General features: G+C 38.8%; 1 protein-coding gene across 1 annotated transcript in view; it reads right to left on the bottom strand.

Annotated features, from left to right (window-relative positions):
• srp68 (signal recognition particle 68) overlaps nucleotides 1-17,584 on the bottom strand; it is a 78,408-nt gene that overhangs the window by 49,975 nt on the left and 10,849 nt on the right. Inside the window, exons 5-7 of the mRNA XM_051712075.1 lie at nucleotides 10,313-10,395; nucleotides 6,886-6,995; nucleotides 6,701-6,783 (exon numbers count right to left, since the gene is read on the bottom strand). Of these exons, the coding sequence (XP_051568035.1) occupies nucleotides 6,701-6,783; nucleotides 6,886-6,995; nucleotides 10,313-10,395 (276 nt within the window). The remainder of the gene's footprint in view (nucleotides 1-6,700; nucleotides 6,784-6,885; nucleotides 6,996-10,312; nucleotides 10,396-17,584) is intronic.

Below are 17,584 nucleotides of genomic sequence, written 5' to 3'. Positions count from 1 at the left end.
CCTATTGTATTTGTTAGGATTTTCCATTTTTTCTAAGTGGTGCTATAAGAATGTTTACTTTTTGGCTCATATCTTCGCAACCATAAGGGCTAGAATCAAACATGTGTTTTTCCTCTGATTCCACATATGATACAAAACATATATTTTTGATTATATTTCCACTACCAAAAAAAATCTGCCATTTAGAATTTTTTAAAAAACCTACTTTTCAAACTCCTTGCCCGATTCACACGAAATTTGGTATACATCATCTACAAAAAATTATCAAAAGAATTTTGATAAGTGAAATCGTCCCGAAGATATTTGCGCTACAATTCCTTCGGTAGAACATATTTTGATTCAGTGAGCAATATCTGTTCAATGCAAAGTCCAAGCGTAATGAAACCAACAGGCCATGTTGAGGATGTACGCATAGTTTTGTACAATTCTGCCCATAGGGTGTGCTACAACTAAAAAGATAAATAAAAAAAAAAACTGTCAGAACTTTACAGCAGTTTGGTCGACAAAGTTCAAATTAAATATGCATCTTGTATGGTTCAAGTGCTAACATGTTAAAATTTTGATTCGACAAATCAACAAAAATTGCCGCCAACAGCCAATCAAAATTCAGCATCTAATAACTAGAATTGGGAATGGCCTTGGCCATGAAACTTATTATACACAAGCTTGGACTATACACGTAGCTGCATACAAGTTTTTGTGAGAATCGACCACAAGGTGGCACTATAATAAGCTAATTCGCATTTTTGCTAAAAACCCGAATAGGCCACAATACTTTTTCGTTTCTACTAGAAAACTTTTGTACCACTTCAATTTAAAAAATAAATAAAACTTCCGAACTCGCCCTAGGCTGTTTGCCCAGTTTGCATTAAATGTTGTATTAGGGTGATCAATGCGAAGTAGGGGGTGCATCCGCATCTGTAACTTGTCACCTTGTATTTTTCGCTGGCAGCAATTTTTCTCAGTGCGCTTGCCTTTCAAGAGTTTATCATAAAAAGCAGAGCAGTCCAGTCCAAAATTAAAATGTACGAAAAGCATTGCCTTCATGACTGTTACACTGAGTCATACTGCATTCATTAATGAGAGCACATGCTCCGCAGATGTCCCAGGCAGGCATAAAACAAACTCCACGACCTTGGCTAAGTTGATGGTCTTGCTCTCCAGTTCACAAAAAACATCTGGCCATCTCTCAGACACAGCCATCTTGTTCACGTTCCACTCAGTGATGCAACGAGTGACAATGTTTTTCGTGCAAGCCCACTCATCAAAGAGCGTGTTTTTGTCAATCAAACTGAGAGCGGGGATTCTGGAGTAGAAGTGTTTGAGGCTGCTCTGAATGTCTTTCCACTCTTGGATGTCTCTCAGTAGGGCCCACTCAAGTTTATCTGTGTCCTCCAATGAGTGGCTCCAATTTTGGAGGTAATCCATGATGCTGAATAAAAGTTTCTCACTGCACAAAAGAAATCATCTGCTTGCATGTCACCAGCTTCAACCAGGGCATCCAACTGCTTTTTAATGTCAGAGGCTTTGAATGATTCCTCCAGCCTGGACTGCAAGACTTTTCTCGGGTCATGAATGTGCAAAGCCACTTCTGTGGCTGATATGTGGTCTTGCCCTACTACCTCCAGTGCATGGTTAAAAGTGGCTGTTTGCTTGAATGCAAAGTCAATCCAAAGATTAGTGCAAGGATCGCTGAAAATGTCTCTTACAAACTTTGGGCATTTTTCTTGAGAAAGTATCCACGTAGACCATAGAAAATGTGTAGTATTCTTTCAAGAGCTGGACCAAGAGAGAGAAAACGTGTGTTGCCATGCTGCAGTAAATTCTGATAGTCCAGCTGGACAAAAGCAAGTACGTTGCATATGACAGCTTCAGATTTGGTGTGGGCAGAAGAAAATTTAGGATCATACAATTTCTTGATCAATTTCGCAGTGCAGTCAGCCGACCGAAAACTATGGCCGTGCACAACAGAGCGATACGCAAAAATTCCTTCACTTGCGTGCACTTTGTCAGATTTTGAACTTCACTAACAAAAAAACAAAAAAATAACACTTGGTGTTGCACACTTACTTTTAGCAGTATCCACATTATTTTTTTGTATGAACATGCTGCACGATCTCTATGCGGCCTCCATGGGCGATGGAAAAGCGAACTCCACAAGTCTCACACCTCACTTTACTAGGCTCTGTCTGTGACTCCTTTTTTAGAAATGTAAACTCTTTTTGAAGATCCTCATTAAATGTACATGCACGCTTCCTTGACATTTTAAGGCTGCAATTTAATCTGTGTGCCCTTTCAAACTGACTCTTCAATCAGTTCACTTACTGGACGTCTACTGATAGGGGATTGTGATTGGACAGTTTAATCCAATCATGTACTTCAAAAAACACAGTGTGATTTTACTGGTTTTACAAGCTGTATCCTTGGCTACCTTTGATTAGAATACTCACGTGACTGAGAAAGCCGCTTAGGAGAGGGGAAATATGGGACAAAATAATTTTTTCAAAATAAGTCGGGACTGTCCCAGGAAAAACGGGATGTCTGGCCACCCTATGTTGTATACATCATCTACAGACCCTCCTGACAAAGTTATCAAAAGAATTTCGATTCTTGAAGTCGTTCGGAAAATATTAGCGAAAACTAATAGTTTTGGGTGTGGCCTACAATGACTAATTGCCCTGTATTTTGTGAGCGCAACATTGAAACACAACAAAAAATAAAACACATGACAGATGCAGGATGTAGTATCAATGTTGTCCACCAGAGGGAGGCACAAGTAAAAAAATCCTTGAAAGTCTTAAACCCTCTAAAGATTTTACTTTGCTCTACTGTGTGAAATGTTAATATGTCCATAAATAACTTAAATCATCAACATCTAGCCACAGCCATTCATTGTGAATCATAAAAAAAATCAGAAAAATAATGTACTAACTGCTATATTCATCTAATTTGCCAGATGCACTCCAATAGTCCAATGCTCTACAATCTAATGGCCTAATAGTTTGTATGAGCCATAGACCTAATTCACAGTAGCTGTATATTTGATTTTTGATGGAAATGAAAATGAAGCTGAAGTATAGGCTCACAGTCTCCTCAACTTCATGTGCTGTATGAAGCTCTCAGATCACATCTAATATTCACAACTTGTGCTTAGTGGAGGTGTTGTCTACAGATTTTTTAAAGATTCTTTTTGTCAATGTTTTGGTCTGTCCTAGGGATGGACGATATGAAAATATACATCGTGGCGATGATATACAGTGTCAATTGATACAGTTTTTGCTGTATCGTGTGTATATCGCGATATATTATATCCATGTGCACAGCGCGAGCGTATCTATCAGTGTGCACGCTTCACATGAGACCGAAACCAGGCTTGAGCGGGGAATGAGTTGCGGATGGTAAATTGCGCGTACTGGTTTAGCGCCGGATTCACTAAAGGAATTATGCAGCTCAAACAACAGCACAAATGCACCGACAAACTCATTGCTGATTCTTTAAAATTCTGAACATACATTTGAAATATTTTCTGCAAGACGTGTTATTTTCGTTGTGCATTTTTTGTTCCTTTGCTTTGAAAAAATCTCGAGTTTCTTGAGGAAAGTTTATAATAATGTCAGTCAAAAACATAGACTGAAATGTGGCATAATTGAGTATTATGGTAAGGTTGATTTAAAGGAATAGTTCACCCAAAAATGAAAATCCTCTCATTATTCACTTTCCCTGATGCCATCCCAGATGTGTATGACTGTCTTTTTTCAGCAGAACACAATTTAAGATTTTTAGAAAAATGTTGAAGCTCTGTAGCTCTTTATAATGTAAGTAAACAGGTGCCATCAGGCTGCTGGCTATTTGATGGTCCAAAAGGCATATTTAGGTAGCATAAAAGTAATCCACATGACTGTCTTCTGAAGCAAATCGATAAGTTGATGTAAGAATCAAATAGATAATTAAAATTTCTTCACTTTGAAAAAAATCACTTCCTGCCAGCAGTCGACGCATCAGTGACGTAAACGCTATGGCACATACATGCAAGAAGTCGGAAGCACCTGCTTCGTATACAACAGAGGAACGAACGTCACACAAGAGTTAGTTCATTTCAAACAGCATCCCAGTGCTGGCCGGAAGCAGCAATTTAAAAGTTAAAAACGTTTTAATTATCGATTTGTTTCTTACACCAACCTATTGATTTGCTTCTGAAGACATTAATTGATCGACTGGAGTCGTGTGGATTACTTTTATGCTGCCTAAATATGCCTTTTGGACCGTCAAAAAGCCAGCAGCCTGATGGCACCCATTTACTTCCATTATAATTATATAAAAGGAAGTAGTTTTCATTTAAGAAATTTTTATTTCACTGACTAGATTTCCCAAAAATAGGGATTACAATATGGTTATTTATTATGTTAACAGATTTTTATTGGTTTTCCAGAAAAAAAAAATTACTATATCACGATATATATCGTCATCGTGATATAAAATTACTCCTATTGCCATATAAGATTTTGGTCATATCGCCCACCCTCACACTATCATTTTAATCCTATCAAAGGTCAAATAAGACATTACTGTTGATAAGATCTATATGTTCTTGGACCCCGATGACTGCCGCTTTTCATAGATAATTTATTTTTATGGTGAGTAGGTAAATTAAAACAATTAAGTGTTTTTAAATCAAATAAAAGAGTGCCGTAAATCTATATTTTTACACACAAATAAATAATTTATCATAATTAACAAGTCCCCCTTTTGCTGGAAAGAATGGCTGGAGAGGGGTGTCACTACACTTGGTGTCCTTTATGAAAACGGAGCTTTGAGATCATTTGAAAATATAACCAAATATATCCAATTTGGGATTTCTAGGTCTCAATTTCTCAGGTATTTACAGCTGCGCCATCTACTTTGTACTATTTTTGATGGTAGTACACAGCCCCCTAAAGCTGTAGACACCCTCTGTATTGTGCTCACAGCCTTTGGAAAGGGGCATGAAGCATCAGTTTATTATTGCTTGTTGATTCAGGGTCTTGGTGAAGGGGCCTTAACAGCTTTTAAGAGGTTATGGGAAGAGATTTTAATTTGGTATTGGAGGATGGAGAGAATTCTTAAAAATGTTAAAACTATGTCTAGGGATGCAAGGTTATGCCTTATTCAGTTTTAGATTTTGCATTGTTTCTACTGGACTCCCTCTAGATTGTTTAGGCTTGGTTTGAAGGTCACACCTACCTGATGGCGATGTCAGTTGGAGGATGGGGACATGGCCCATGCTCTGTGGTTCTGCGCTGGGCTTCAGGAATTCTGGGTAAGAGTCCAGAATTTTATATGCAAGGCTTTAGACACTCAAATTTATTTCTGCCCTAGACTATGTATATTGGGTGATGGGGCGGTTATTAAAGTAGGTGAGAAATATACAAAAAGCTGGGTCCAAACTAGTGTAATGACTGGCAGACTGATCATTCTTAGAGGATGGAAGTCAAATGGCGCTCCGTCATTTCAAGAATAGTTCACCGAATTGGGCAGGGTGGCAGCATTTGAAAGGATGTCATATAAACAGCTTGGTGGATTAGATGTGTATGTTAAGAAATGGGGCAAATACCTGTCCTTTCTGAAAGGCTCTCAGTGAAGAACATGTGGAGAGACACGTGATTATGGTCTAAATTCTAAATTGTATCTGAGGCGGTGGGGGCGTGGCCGAGCACCGTGCTGTGAGGAGTAAGGCCGGGGGAGATGTCTTGTGTTTCAGTGAGGAGTGACAGGGGAATTTAAGGAGAGAGCGCCCAGCTAACAAGCTGTCTGTGTGTTGGTCATTTGCCATCAGCTGAAAAACTGTGCTTATTTGTTTGCCACCTTTGATTTATTGGAAGTTGAGTCTATTTTCATTATTTTCGTTATCGCTGCTAAGCGAAAGGTTTTTGTTTAAATAAGTGATTTTCCTGTGTTGGAATCGCTGTCTCCCGCTTCATCATTCGCTGGAGCTAAGGAATTTGTTAACAGTATCCTTTGTGGAATTTTACCTTTTTTCTTTTCTCTCTTTATTTGTTGATTGTTGTATTTTTATTTTCTCAATATTTTGTGTGTGTGTGTTTATATTGTGTGTATATTACCCAGGCTTTGACCCCCATGTTGTTTGTTGGGGGTTGGGGTGGAGTTGGGAATTGGGAGGGGGATGGGGAATCAATGGGTGGTTAAAGGGGTTAAAAGTTGATTCTGTGCATTTATATTATGTTTTATTATGTTTTGTTTTGAATCAATAAAAGTTTGAATCTGAAAAAATAATTGATCATAAAGAGTCAATTTAAAAAAAAAAAAAAAAAAAAATTCTGTAAAGTGTGCTTTAAGAGACACGAGGGAGTGACTTAATTTCGTCAGAGATGTCAGTTTAATCACAGTTGATTGGTTCAGCATTTGTTAGCGATCTGTAACCCAGAACAAAACCTGCCAATGAGCAGGTTAGCCATGCAGTGCAAGTTACTATGGCTTTGAACACTGGTAAAAGCCACCCCACCGTCATGGTACCTAAAACTCAGGGTAGACGCAAACTAAACTGAAACTAACCTGGCTAGCCACCAAAACCGGCTTCATGGTACAGGCCCCTGGACTAAAAGATAAATCTTGGTTCAAAGACTGTTTAAGCTTAAAATATATCAGCCACCAACACCAGCACTTTTAAGCAAATAAACAAGCATGTAATAGCATGACTCCTGACCTCCAATTTCTCTGCCATCATTCCGCCCCCTCCTCCTGCACTCAGCCTCATCTGCATGAGGTCATTTATAGCATTCTGGTCACCTAGAAAACAAACACAGAGAGGATCTGAGCAAAGTGGGAGTGGTTTTAACAAGACAAGAAGGATAACTAAGAGGAAGAACTCTGTGTGTGAACATTTCTCACCAATGTTATATGCACAGTATCGGATGTTAGGAGAGATCTCCTCCACTCTCTGATGATAAAGAACTGCTTGTTCCTCAGTAAAAGCACTTGCCAGTTTCTCATATATGGTCCTAATACAAATAGAAACAGTCAACTATACCAAATATACAAGAAAATCAAACGAGTAAGAGGGGAACATTTACATTCTTGGCAGATTTTTTTCTATTTTTACCGAGGTAACTATCAAGAAGAGAAAATAAAATTGTAATTATCCAACCAGTTGATTAAGGTGTTTTTTTACACCTGGCTTGTTTGGAGCATTTGTTTTGGAACATGGTGCGTTTTCTACCTTAGATCAGTTCATTTTGGCATATATAATCATGACAATCACACTCAGATCAGCACCAAACCAATCGGTCCGAGACGACCTGGACGAGGTAGTCCCGGTCTGATTGCAAACAAACTCTGGAGAAGTTTGATTGAGGTGAGAATGCAATCCGAACTAACCGAACAACAAACCAAAGTTTAAAGTTTGCGAGTTTAAAATAGTTGTTTAACAATTCCTGTCGTAATTTTAATACGATCGCTTCTTTCTTTTGGACAGCGGCAGAACAGACACATGTACAACGGCATTAGCAACTTTTTGAGAGATAAAAACCATCTTTACGTGGCTTCACTCCTGCTGTTTGTATGAGTGTTTGTTTGTTTGTGTGTGCAAGAGAGGGAGCTGTGTCAGTGAGAACAGGCACTTTTCAATGCAGAAATAATGCAAATTAATGACGGATGAAAATAACTATGATGTACATTTTACCACAGGGGGATTTACCACATTTTACCATGTGGCGAAGTTTTGCATAACCATGATATAAACAATACTGGAACATTTGTATGGGTTGACAAATTTTACAGGTAGGCCTACATCGTTTTAACACACAAAAGATTCTGACCAATGAGGGGACAGTTTGCTCACATTTGACTTTTAACAATAAAATTTTGGTCCGTTTTGAAATGTTACCTTGTAAAAGTGAACCCACATTTTTTTTTTTTTACAAATCAAACGAGCTACATGTCTGTAAAACACCCATAAGAAACTAGACCTCAAGAACATTTTTATTAACATTTATTAAAGCAACTTTAATCTGGCTGAATGTTTATATCTGTCTGTGCCATTTTGGAATATTTCTTTTTAAGTAACCATGCACTACATGGACAAATATGAGCATTGTGATACATTTTTTTTTAGCATCTGGTGCCATGAGCACAGCATTTTTATGATGCCATGTCAAGTTAAAAGAACTTCAACTTTTAAAAAGACATATTGAGACACCTGCATTCTGTTCAAAGTATACATTTTATCTGTATGCGTGTTCCCATGGAATCAGACCCACGACCTTGCCATTGAGCCATGCTCTACCAGTTGAGCAGAAAAGGTAACTCAACGATAAAACAAAACAATATTCACCAAATGCATAATGATTCACTGATTCTTGAGATAAGGGACAAAAACATGCCCTACACACAAAAGTCCTCTTTTTTTTTTTTTTTTTTTAATAACAAAATCATAAAATATTTAAAAAGATCAATCTAAAGGAAATGTGTATACTCAGGGTGTTCAATACTAAAGTTATTAAAAATGTCATTAGAATTTTTTTAAATGCATGCACTATACTCAGAAGCACGTGTAAATTAACCTGTCCTCAGCAAGAGGTTAAAGTGCCAAACAAAGTGTTTTTTAAAATGCAACAAATTCATAAATATAAATATCAAATGAAAGGTAGGGATCTGTAAGATCTCAAACAATGCATAAGTAAACTTTAAATTAGGACTGGGCAGTTTTTCAGATTAATTTGAATTTGCATTTTGACACGATTTTTTATTTTTATCTTTTTTAATCGAGAAAGAGATTTTGCATAAAAACATTGCAAACGCTATAGTTTGATACACTGTAAATCCACCAAAGGCTGAATAAGGAAGAAAAAAAGAATTCACAGCGCTTGTCTGCACGTGTGTGGCATGCTCCAAATTAACGTGACAGGTTAACAACATGGAGACTGTGGTAATATTCCCAGTACGATTGTATATAGTGTAACTGTAGCTCAGCTTCATTCACCAAGCACGTATAAACAGGCTTAAGACCATAACTTGCCTCGGCGTGCGCATGTCTCCTTTTTTTTCTTTTTACCCATAATAAAGCGTTAGTTACATGACAGTTACGGGCGCTTCATTTCAAATCATATGAATAGGCTATATATGGGAGAATCAAACATCCGCTGCTCCTTTTACCATGATGATTCAGATAGATCGCTAAATATTGCTTTGTTCTATGACATGTTTCAAGTGTACTGCACCTACAGCCAACATTTGGAAAGCGATCATTCTGACAAACTTTGCGAGTTGAATTGTATTGATTAATAATTTCATATTGCTGCGCTGCTCAGCGTGAACCGCTAGAGGGCACACCTCTGTCTGCAGGGGTTTATGAATATACACACAAATTGTTTGATATACAATGAATACTTTCTAGATAAACTGGATAATTGATAGATATTTATTTCTAGATAACTTTCTAGATAGACCTGGTTTACATCAAATTAATACCTACACTGGTTAAGAAGTATTTTGCAGTTTTCTTATTTTATTCTATTATTTCTGAACATCTGGGTTTATTCAATTTGTATTTATTTTACATTTACACTGTTGACAACTTCCTGCTGTGGTGCATTTGATGCATTTGTACATTTTTCTTGCACACCTGTTTCTTATAATGATGATAAATTTGGATTTCTCTAATCAGGTTGCCTTGCATTCAAATAAAGAACATGCAATTTGAATCATGTTGGAGTACATTTAAAAGTTGAAAAAAATCGAATCGTGAATTGTCCATAAGTTTGATAAAAATCTAGATGTAATTTTTTTTTACCATATTGCCCAGCCCTACTTCAAACAATATTTTCCATAAAAAACAAAGTTGTATCTTCACTTTGCATCAACTCCATCAGATTTTGTTATAATCCTGAATAAATCAGACAATATCATGGACAGCTATAACTCTCATGGTGAAGCTCATGGTGGTTGCAACAATAGGACATGTGGTCTGGAAAGTATTTTAAACAAACATTGTTTAAGTTTCTGCAGTCACAGCTTCAACAAGTCAACTCCATCATCCTATTGGGATAATTTATTTTAAGAATTGTGGGATACTATAACAATAATTGTGGCATTTTAGTTTAGGTTATAGAGGAAGCTTCAACTGAGGGGAAAAAACAAACTGGCTCCAGTGTACAACACAAGGTTAAGATGGAAAAATATTAAATTTTGTCAACTCTTTGTCAAAATTAATTTAGTATTAAAACATTAAAACCAAGATTTAAAACATGTTTTGTCTCTTATCTTAAGAATCAGTGGATTAACAAATAAAGACTGAACGACAATGACAGGAAACACTCACTTGCACTTGTTGAAGGCCTCCATGGCAGATTTCCATTCCTGCATTTCAAACTGAACCATTCCGGTCAGATATGCAGTGTAAGCCTGCAGAAAAGAAAAACACACACTACTGAACAGAGCTCATGCAAGTCAGCATTTAAATGAATGTAGCGGTTGTTGCTAATGTTTGATTTTTAACACCATGCTAGCTTCTCAATTACTGCTAATAGTGTATTACTACATTACTTGTACTACAGTAGTGTGTACAATACAGTTATTCCGGTTAAAGGACTTATGACAAGACAGTATTGTAAGCAATTATAGCTAATAAAACATCCTGCTGATTAACAGTTCAGCCCCTAATATACTTTTTCAGGGTTCATACCGATGCTTCAAAGTAAAATTCAAAGACTATTCAAGCACACTTTTATTTGTTAAGGACTATGCACAAGATGACATTCATCACACATATTCTTCATTTGATCATTTAAAATAAAGAAAAATCACTTTATATTCATTTTTATAAAAAAAAATTAAATAAAAAAAAATACCACTTACTGTATTACAACACAACTCACAACTCATGACAGTAATAATTCTTGGTTCATTCAGTTAATCAGAGACTATCTTTTTACAAGCCACTTTTCCTCAAAATCAATAGAAGAAAAAAAATTTATAGATCTATGAATGTACAGTTAAATGTTAACTGCTGGATTTAAAGCTAATTAAATTCAAAGCACCTCCCGAGATGGTCTGAGATCATTTGCAGAGCTCACATAGACTAAATTAATGTAAACTGTTACTTGACCACTGACACAGAAAAGAAACAAATTCTTCACGAGCACTCCGTGAAAAGTGCTTGCGCTGTGCTCATGAGCGACAGAGCGTCACTGGACATCTCAACATACAGCAAATCAGACACACACACTGACGGCTTTTCTTTAGTCTCTTCTGCATTTGAATCAGTTTCACAAACAGTTGTCAATAGGGCTGGGAACCAAGAACCAGTTCTTGTTCAGAACTGGTTCCATTCTTTAAAAAAATATCGTAATCGTATGATCTTTGTGACTTTGTTCCATTAATGGTTCTCCTACATGCAATTTTCCGCCGATGTGGCTAGAACACCATCCTGAAATACTCGACAGTGTTTCCAGCAGCACATTTCTGCAGCAGCGCTGCCCTCTAACAAAGTCTTTCTAGCAAGTTAGTCCACTGGTAGCCATCTTTGGAATGCTCCCGGGAGGCTATTTCCAGTCATGACAGTTCAGCTCCTATCTACTTGAATGGGGGAACATCGAAATCTAAAAAACAGTTGGTCAAGATTACAATCAAAGAACATATTTCAAATCAGCAGTACAATCTGACAACGCTGGTATCATAAATTGTGCTTACTAACTTCAGATTGCGCAAAAAAATTCAATTTTCCCATTTTGTACAGCTAATGCGCATGCGCGTTCTCAAGTTGATTGACAGGTGATGTCTGTATCTAAAAGGTGATTGTCTCTTTTACCTGTAAGGCGGGACTTCCTTTCTACATCAGTTGACCGCTAGAACTTCATGGTTAAGCGTTCCAATTTCTCCCATTCATTTTAACAGAAGTAGCCCATCTCTGCTAAATAGTCTCTGCCTCTTCTGACTCTACAGCATAAAACAAACAACTCTACCAGTGTATTTAGACTGGAAGTAGCTTCAAGATGGTGCCGAGTATGGCTGCTGCGCTGTGAGGACTGACCCAATATTACAGTTTTTTTGCTTGTTTTGTCTACAGTTCTTGTGTTTTTTTGTCTTGGATGTCGTCTACCTTATTGTCTACGACAGACAAACACTTTTGGACATTGGTTCTTCAATAGCACACCAAAAACCAGACTTTAAATGCCGACCCACTATTTTCAAACATGACAGCGGAGCCCTTTTTCTGGGCAGCCCGGCCACGGAAACGTAGCCGGAAAAGGGGAAGGAGAGCCGGCGTTCTCGTCAGACTAAAATGTCGCGCAAATCGACCCCTGCTACCCAGCATCCTACTGGCAAATGTTTAGTCACTGGACAACAAGCTCTACGAGCTGAGAGCGTGGATCTTCCCAACGAGAGCGGAGGGACTGCTGCATTACCTGCCTTACAGAAACGTGGATGTCTGTGGAGATTCCAGATTCAGCCATCGAACCCCTGGGGTTCTCAGTGCACCGAGCGGACAGAGTGAAAGACCTCTCAGGTAATAGCAGAGGTGGTGGTGTATGTTTTATGATCAACAAATCCTGGTGTGATCAGAGGAACATACATTCTATCAAGTCTATCTGCTCTTCTGATCTGGAATTTCTCATGCTTCTGTGTCGACCATTCTGGCTACCGAGGGAATTCACAGCGGTCATTATCACAGCTGTGTACATACACCCACAAGTCGACACAGACCGGGCACTCAAGGAACTGTATGGGAGTATAAGTAAGCAGGAAACCACGCACCCTGAGGCTGCATTCATTGTGACCGGGGACTTTAACAAAGCCAAATTCAAGTTAATCACACCGAAATACTTCCAACACATCAGATGCAACACACAAGAGGACCGGGTATTGGACCTTCCGGGATGGCTACAAATCCCTCCCCAACCCACCATTTGGCAAATCGGACCACTCTTCCATTCTCCTTCTGCCCGCTTACAGGCAGAAACTGAAACAGGAACGATCTAGTGCTGGTCAGACCAATCAGATACTATTCTACAGGACTGTTTTGATCACGTGGATTGGGAGATGTTCCATTCCGCCTTGGATAACGACATCGAGGTCTACGCTGATACTGTAACGTGTTTCATCAGGAAGTGCATAGATGATGTAGTGCCGACCAAAACAATACGGATCTACCCTAATCAGAAACCATGGATTAATAGCGATGTTCGTGCTGCACTTATTGCGCGGACCTCCGCTTTTAATTCCGGGAACGCGGAGCATAAACAAGCCAGTTATGCCCTCCGCAAAACTATCAGAGCAGCCAAACGCTAGTAAAGGGACAAGATTGAAGGACAGTTCAACACCACCAACTCTAGAAGCATGTGGCAGGGAATTAATATCATCACAGACTTCAAAGGGAATAAAAACTCCGCCGTGAACACCGCTGCCTTTCTCCCGGATGAGCTTAATACTTTTTATGCTCGTTTCGAGGGAAATAACACCACCCTCACGGTGAGAACTCTCGCGGCCGAAGCTACAGAGGTTAGTTCACTCTCCGTCTCTGTAGCGGACGTAACCGGATCCTTCTGAAGAGTGAATATCTGTAAAGCCGTGGGTCCAGCCGTGGGTCCAGACGGCATTACGGGCCGCGTCAGAGTGTGCGTGAACCAACTGGCAGCATTTTTAACCTTTCCCTCTCCTTGTCTGTGGTCCCCACATACTTTAAAACGTCCACCATTGTGCCTGTACCAAAGCAATCCAAAATCACTTGCTTAAATGACTGGCGTCCTGTTGCTCTGACCCCCATCATAAGCAAATGCTCTGAGAGGCTAATCAGAGATTACATCTGCTCTGTGCTGCCTGCCTCACTAGACTCACTGCAGTTTGCTTACCGCAACAACTGCTCCACTGATGATGCCATTGCATCTACACTGCACACTGCTCTCTCCCACCTGGAAAAAGGAACACATATGTGAGAATGCTGTTTGTGGACTACAGCTCAGCACCATAGTGCCCTCTAAGCTTGATGTGAAACTCCATGCTCTGGGCTTAAACAGCTGGACTTTCTGTCAGGCAGACGCCAGGTGGTTAAAATGAGCAGCAACATCTCATCACTGACCCTCAACACTGGAGCCCTGCAGGGCTGTGTTCTCAGCCCACTGCTCTATTCCCTGTACACACATGACTGTGTGGCAACACATAGCTCCAATGCCATCATTAAGTTTGCTGATGATACGACTGTGATAGGTCTGTTCACTGACAATGATGAAACTGCCTACAGAGAGGAGGTGCACACTCTGACACGCTGATGTCAGGAGCACAACCTCTCCCTCAACGTCAATAAGACCAAGGAGCTTGTGGTGGACTTCAGAAGAAAAGACAGAGAACACAGCCCCATCACCATCAATGGAGCACTGGTGGAGAGAGTCAGCAGCTTCAAGTTCCTCGGTGTCCACATCACTGAGGAACTCACATGGTCCGTCCACACTGAGGCCGTTGTGAAGAAGGCTCACCAGCGCCTCCTCTTCCTGAGACGGCTGAGGAAGTTTGGAATGAACCACCACATCCACACACGGTTCTACACCAGCACTGTAGAGAGCATCCTGACTGGCTGCAGCACCGCCCTCAACCGCAAAGCCCTGCAAAGTGTGGTACGAACTGCCAGACACCTCATCAGAGGTGAGCTTCCCTCCCTCCAGGACATCTATACCAGGCGGTGTGTAAAATAATTTTGGAGGATCATCACAGACTCCAGCCACCCAAGCCATGGGCTGCTCTCACTGATACCATCAGGCAGGCGGTTTCGCAGCATCAGGACCCGCACCAGCCGACTTCATGACAGTTTCTTCCCCCAAGCAATCAGACTTTTGAACTCTTGATCTCCCACGATACATATATCAGCACTGCACTATATTAGCCTCAGACTGGACTCACATTTTATACTTCTCTTAATAACACACTGGCAACTGACTATCAAACAACAGCTGAATGTCAACACAACACTTCATATATATTCCCACTGATTACATGGGGGGTGGGGGGGTTGGTACAGTGTATTTTTATTGTATACAGTCTTCTTATTTTGTGTATACTGTATATTGTATATTATTTTTATTGTATACAGTCTTCTTATTTTGTGTATACTGTATATTGTATATTATTAGGTGTATATTGTGTTGTATAACAAGATGTGTAAACTGTGTTGTGTAAATCAGATGTTTATTGTAATTGTCATACTGCTATGTTGCTTGGAACTGCAAGACTTTCACCCACTGTTGCACTTGTGTATATGGTTGAGTGACAATAAAGGGATTTGACTTGATTTTATTTAATTCCCAATCCAACAACTCTCGAGCCGGCTCTTTTGATTCTACAGCGCAAAATATATGCACTTCTGATTTGGTATATCTGCTCTGTAGAAATCTGAAATTATCTCATTATTTGGTAACAGACAGCAGAGGGTATTAAATACAATAAGAATTGCATTTCTCATTTCCAAATAATTATATATATATATATATATACATATATATATATATATATATATATATATATATATATATATATATATATATATATATATATATATATATATATATATATATATATATATAAAAAAAAAATTAAAGAATTAAAAGAATTACCAGAATTGTCAAGAGGAATCGGAACCGTTAAATTCCTCATGATTCCCAGCTCTAGTTGTCATTGTTTATAATTACAGATTAGAATGGAAAACAAATCGAGAAATTGACCTGAAACAGACACCTTTCGCATGAGTTGTGGGAGAGCCCTAACATCTGCTGTCGCTATGGTACAAGGACACGACACTAGACAGAAGCGGCCAGGGAAAGATCAAGGGACATCAAAGACAGCCAGTGCACATCTTCTCCATTAGAAATAGGAGAATGTAGGCGATTTTGTGACTTTTAATGATTGCTCATTGAGAAGTGGACGATTAACACGGTGTATACAGTATAACAGCAAGCTCAGATTCATAAGCAAATATAACCATAAGCTTAATTAACATGGTTAGTTATTACAAACATTCAAAGCGTTAATATATTCAAATAATAATGTGAATAATATGAAACTTACTTATACGCTAACCATATAAACTTGAGCAATCATGAGCGAACTTCTCTAGTGTTAATGAGGTGCAAATTGCACCAACGCTAGTGATGTTCCGTTCATGAACTAATCGGTCTTTTTAACAAAATCGTTCTTGTTCACCTCCATACACTGACTCATATCTCTCATTCACTGATGTCTCTCCCTTTTGAAGGAAATGAGCTCTATTGCTTTTCATGCCTGACTACAGCATGAGCAAATAGCATTCAAGTGCGAGCTGTGAAGGAGCATATTATTGGTTCAACCTGCTGAGCGAATACGCCCCTTCACTGAACAATTACTAGTTGGTCATTTGAGTCTGAATGAGATGAGACGTAGTTCATGAATGAACTGAATTTACTGGTAAACTCATTTGCAAATGAAATTAATGATTCACTCACAGGGTTTGAAATTAACTTTTTCACTCGCCAGCCATTTCGGCTAGTAAAATTTTAAGTTACCAGCCATTCAGAAGTTCTACTAACCAATACAAAATCTCAGATATAAAACATGTAATTAAAGATTCAATTATATTTAATATTAAATCTGTATTTCATGGGGGAGAGCGGGGCATAATCGAACACTTTGTGGTTTTAAGTTTGTGTAAATACACTTGGGGTTCAAAGTATTTTTCTGTTTTCACGTTAATTTTACACGTCTGGTACAAATATGTGGTCTTGTTTCATGAATACAGCGTACAGTTTTTTCATCATCTACCTGGAAAGAAGCGAAGCGAAATGTTACAATAGGCGGGCCACATTGTAATGACCATATGTCAGAATTAAAATCCCCTCTAACAATTGTATCAAAACTTGTACCAAGTTTACCTAGTTTTGAATAAACACTAAAAACAGAGATGAAAATGAGCACATGGAGATAATTTTGGTGTGAAATTTTACTTTTGCTACTGTAAAATGAAAATTGTGGCAAAAAGAAACATTTTTCTTAAATTTTGCCACAATTTTTTCTCTACACAGTGCTGATCTGGCAACAAGTGAACAAATTAAGTTTCCAGTGTTTGTGGAAACTTCCATGTGTGTTACAACTAGCCCTGCGTTAGTTTTTTGCCTCGCTCTCCCCTATTATTTAGAAAAGAATTTCGCATTAGACACTCTCCCTCAAATTTCTTCTCCTCTCCTCCACGAGCCATGAACAGTTTAAATGGTTGACGTTCCTGTATGTTTTCCCTACATCCAGGCCTTTCAAGACGGGCATTTTGGCAGAATTTCGAAGTGTATTTGACCGTTCAGCCACATATCTGCACCATGAGCACATACTCAAGGACGATTTTAAAGAATGACTTTAGCACAAGCCAGTAGCATTCGAGAGTGGGCTGTGAAGGAGCACATCATTGGTTTAACCCACTGAACGAATACCACACATTACAATGACATACGAACGTTTTTGAAACTCATGATTATTTTGTTATGTATAGCTTGATAAACAGTCACTGTATGATATATATGCTTTTGCTGTCATTTGTGGGGAAACGCTTCTGATGCTTAAACACTCTGCAATGCTTAAGTCT

Source organism: Myxocyprinus asiaticus, chromosome 12 (assembly GCF_019703515.2).
Source record: "Myxocyprinus asiaticus isolate MX2 ecotype Aquarium Trade chromosome 12, UBuf_Myxa_2, whole genome shotgun sequence".
In the NCBI taxonomy this organism is placed as follows: domain Eukaryota; kingdom Metazoa; phylum Chordata; class Actinopteri; order Cypriniformes; family Catostomidae; genus Myxocyprinus; species Myxocyprinus asiaticus.
This window is presented reverse-complemented; position numbering and strand designations above follow the sequence as displayed.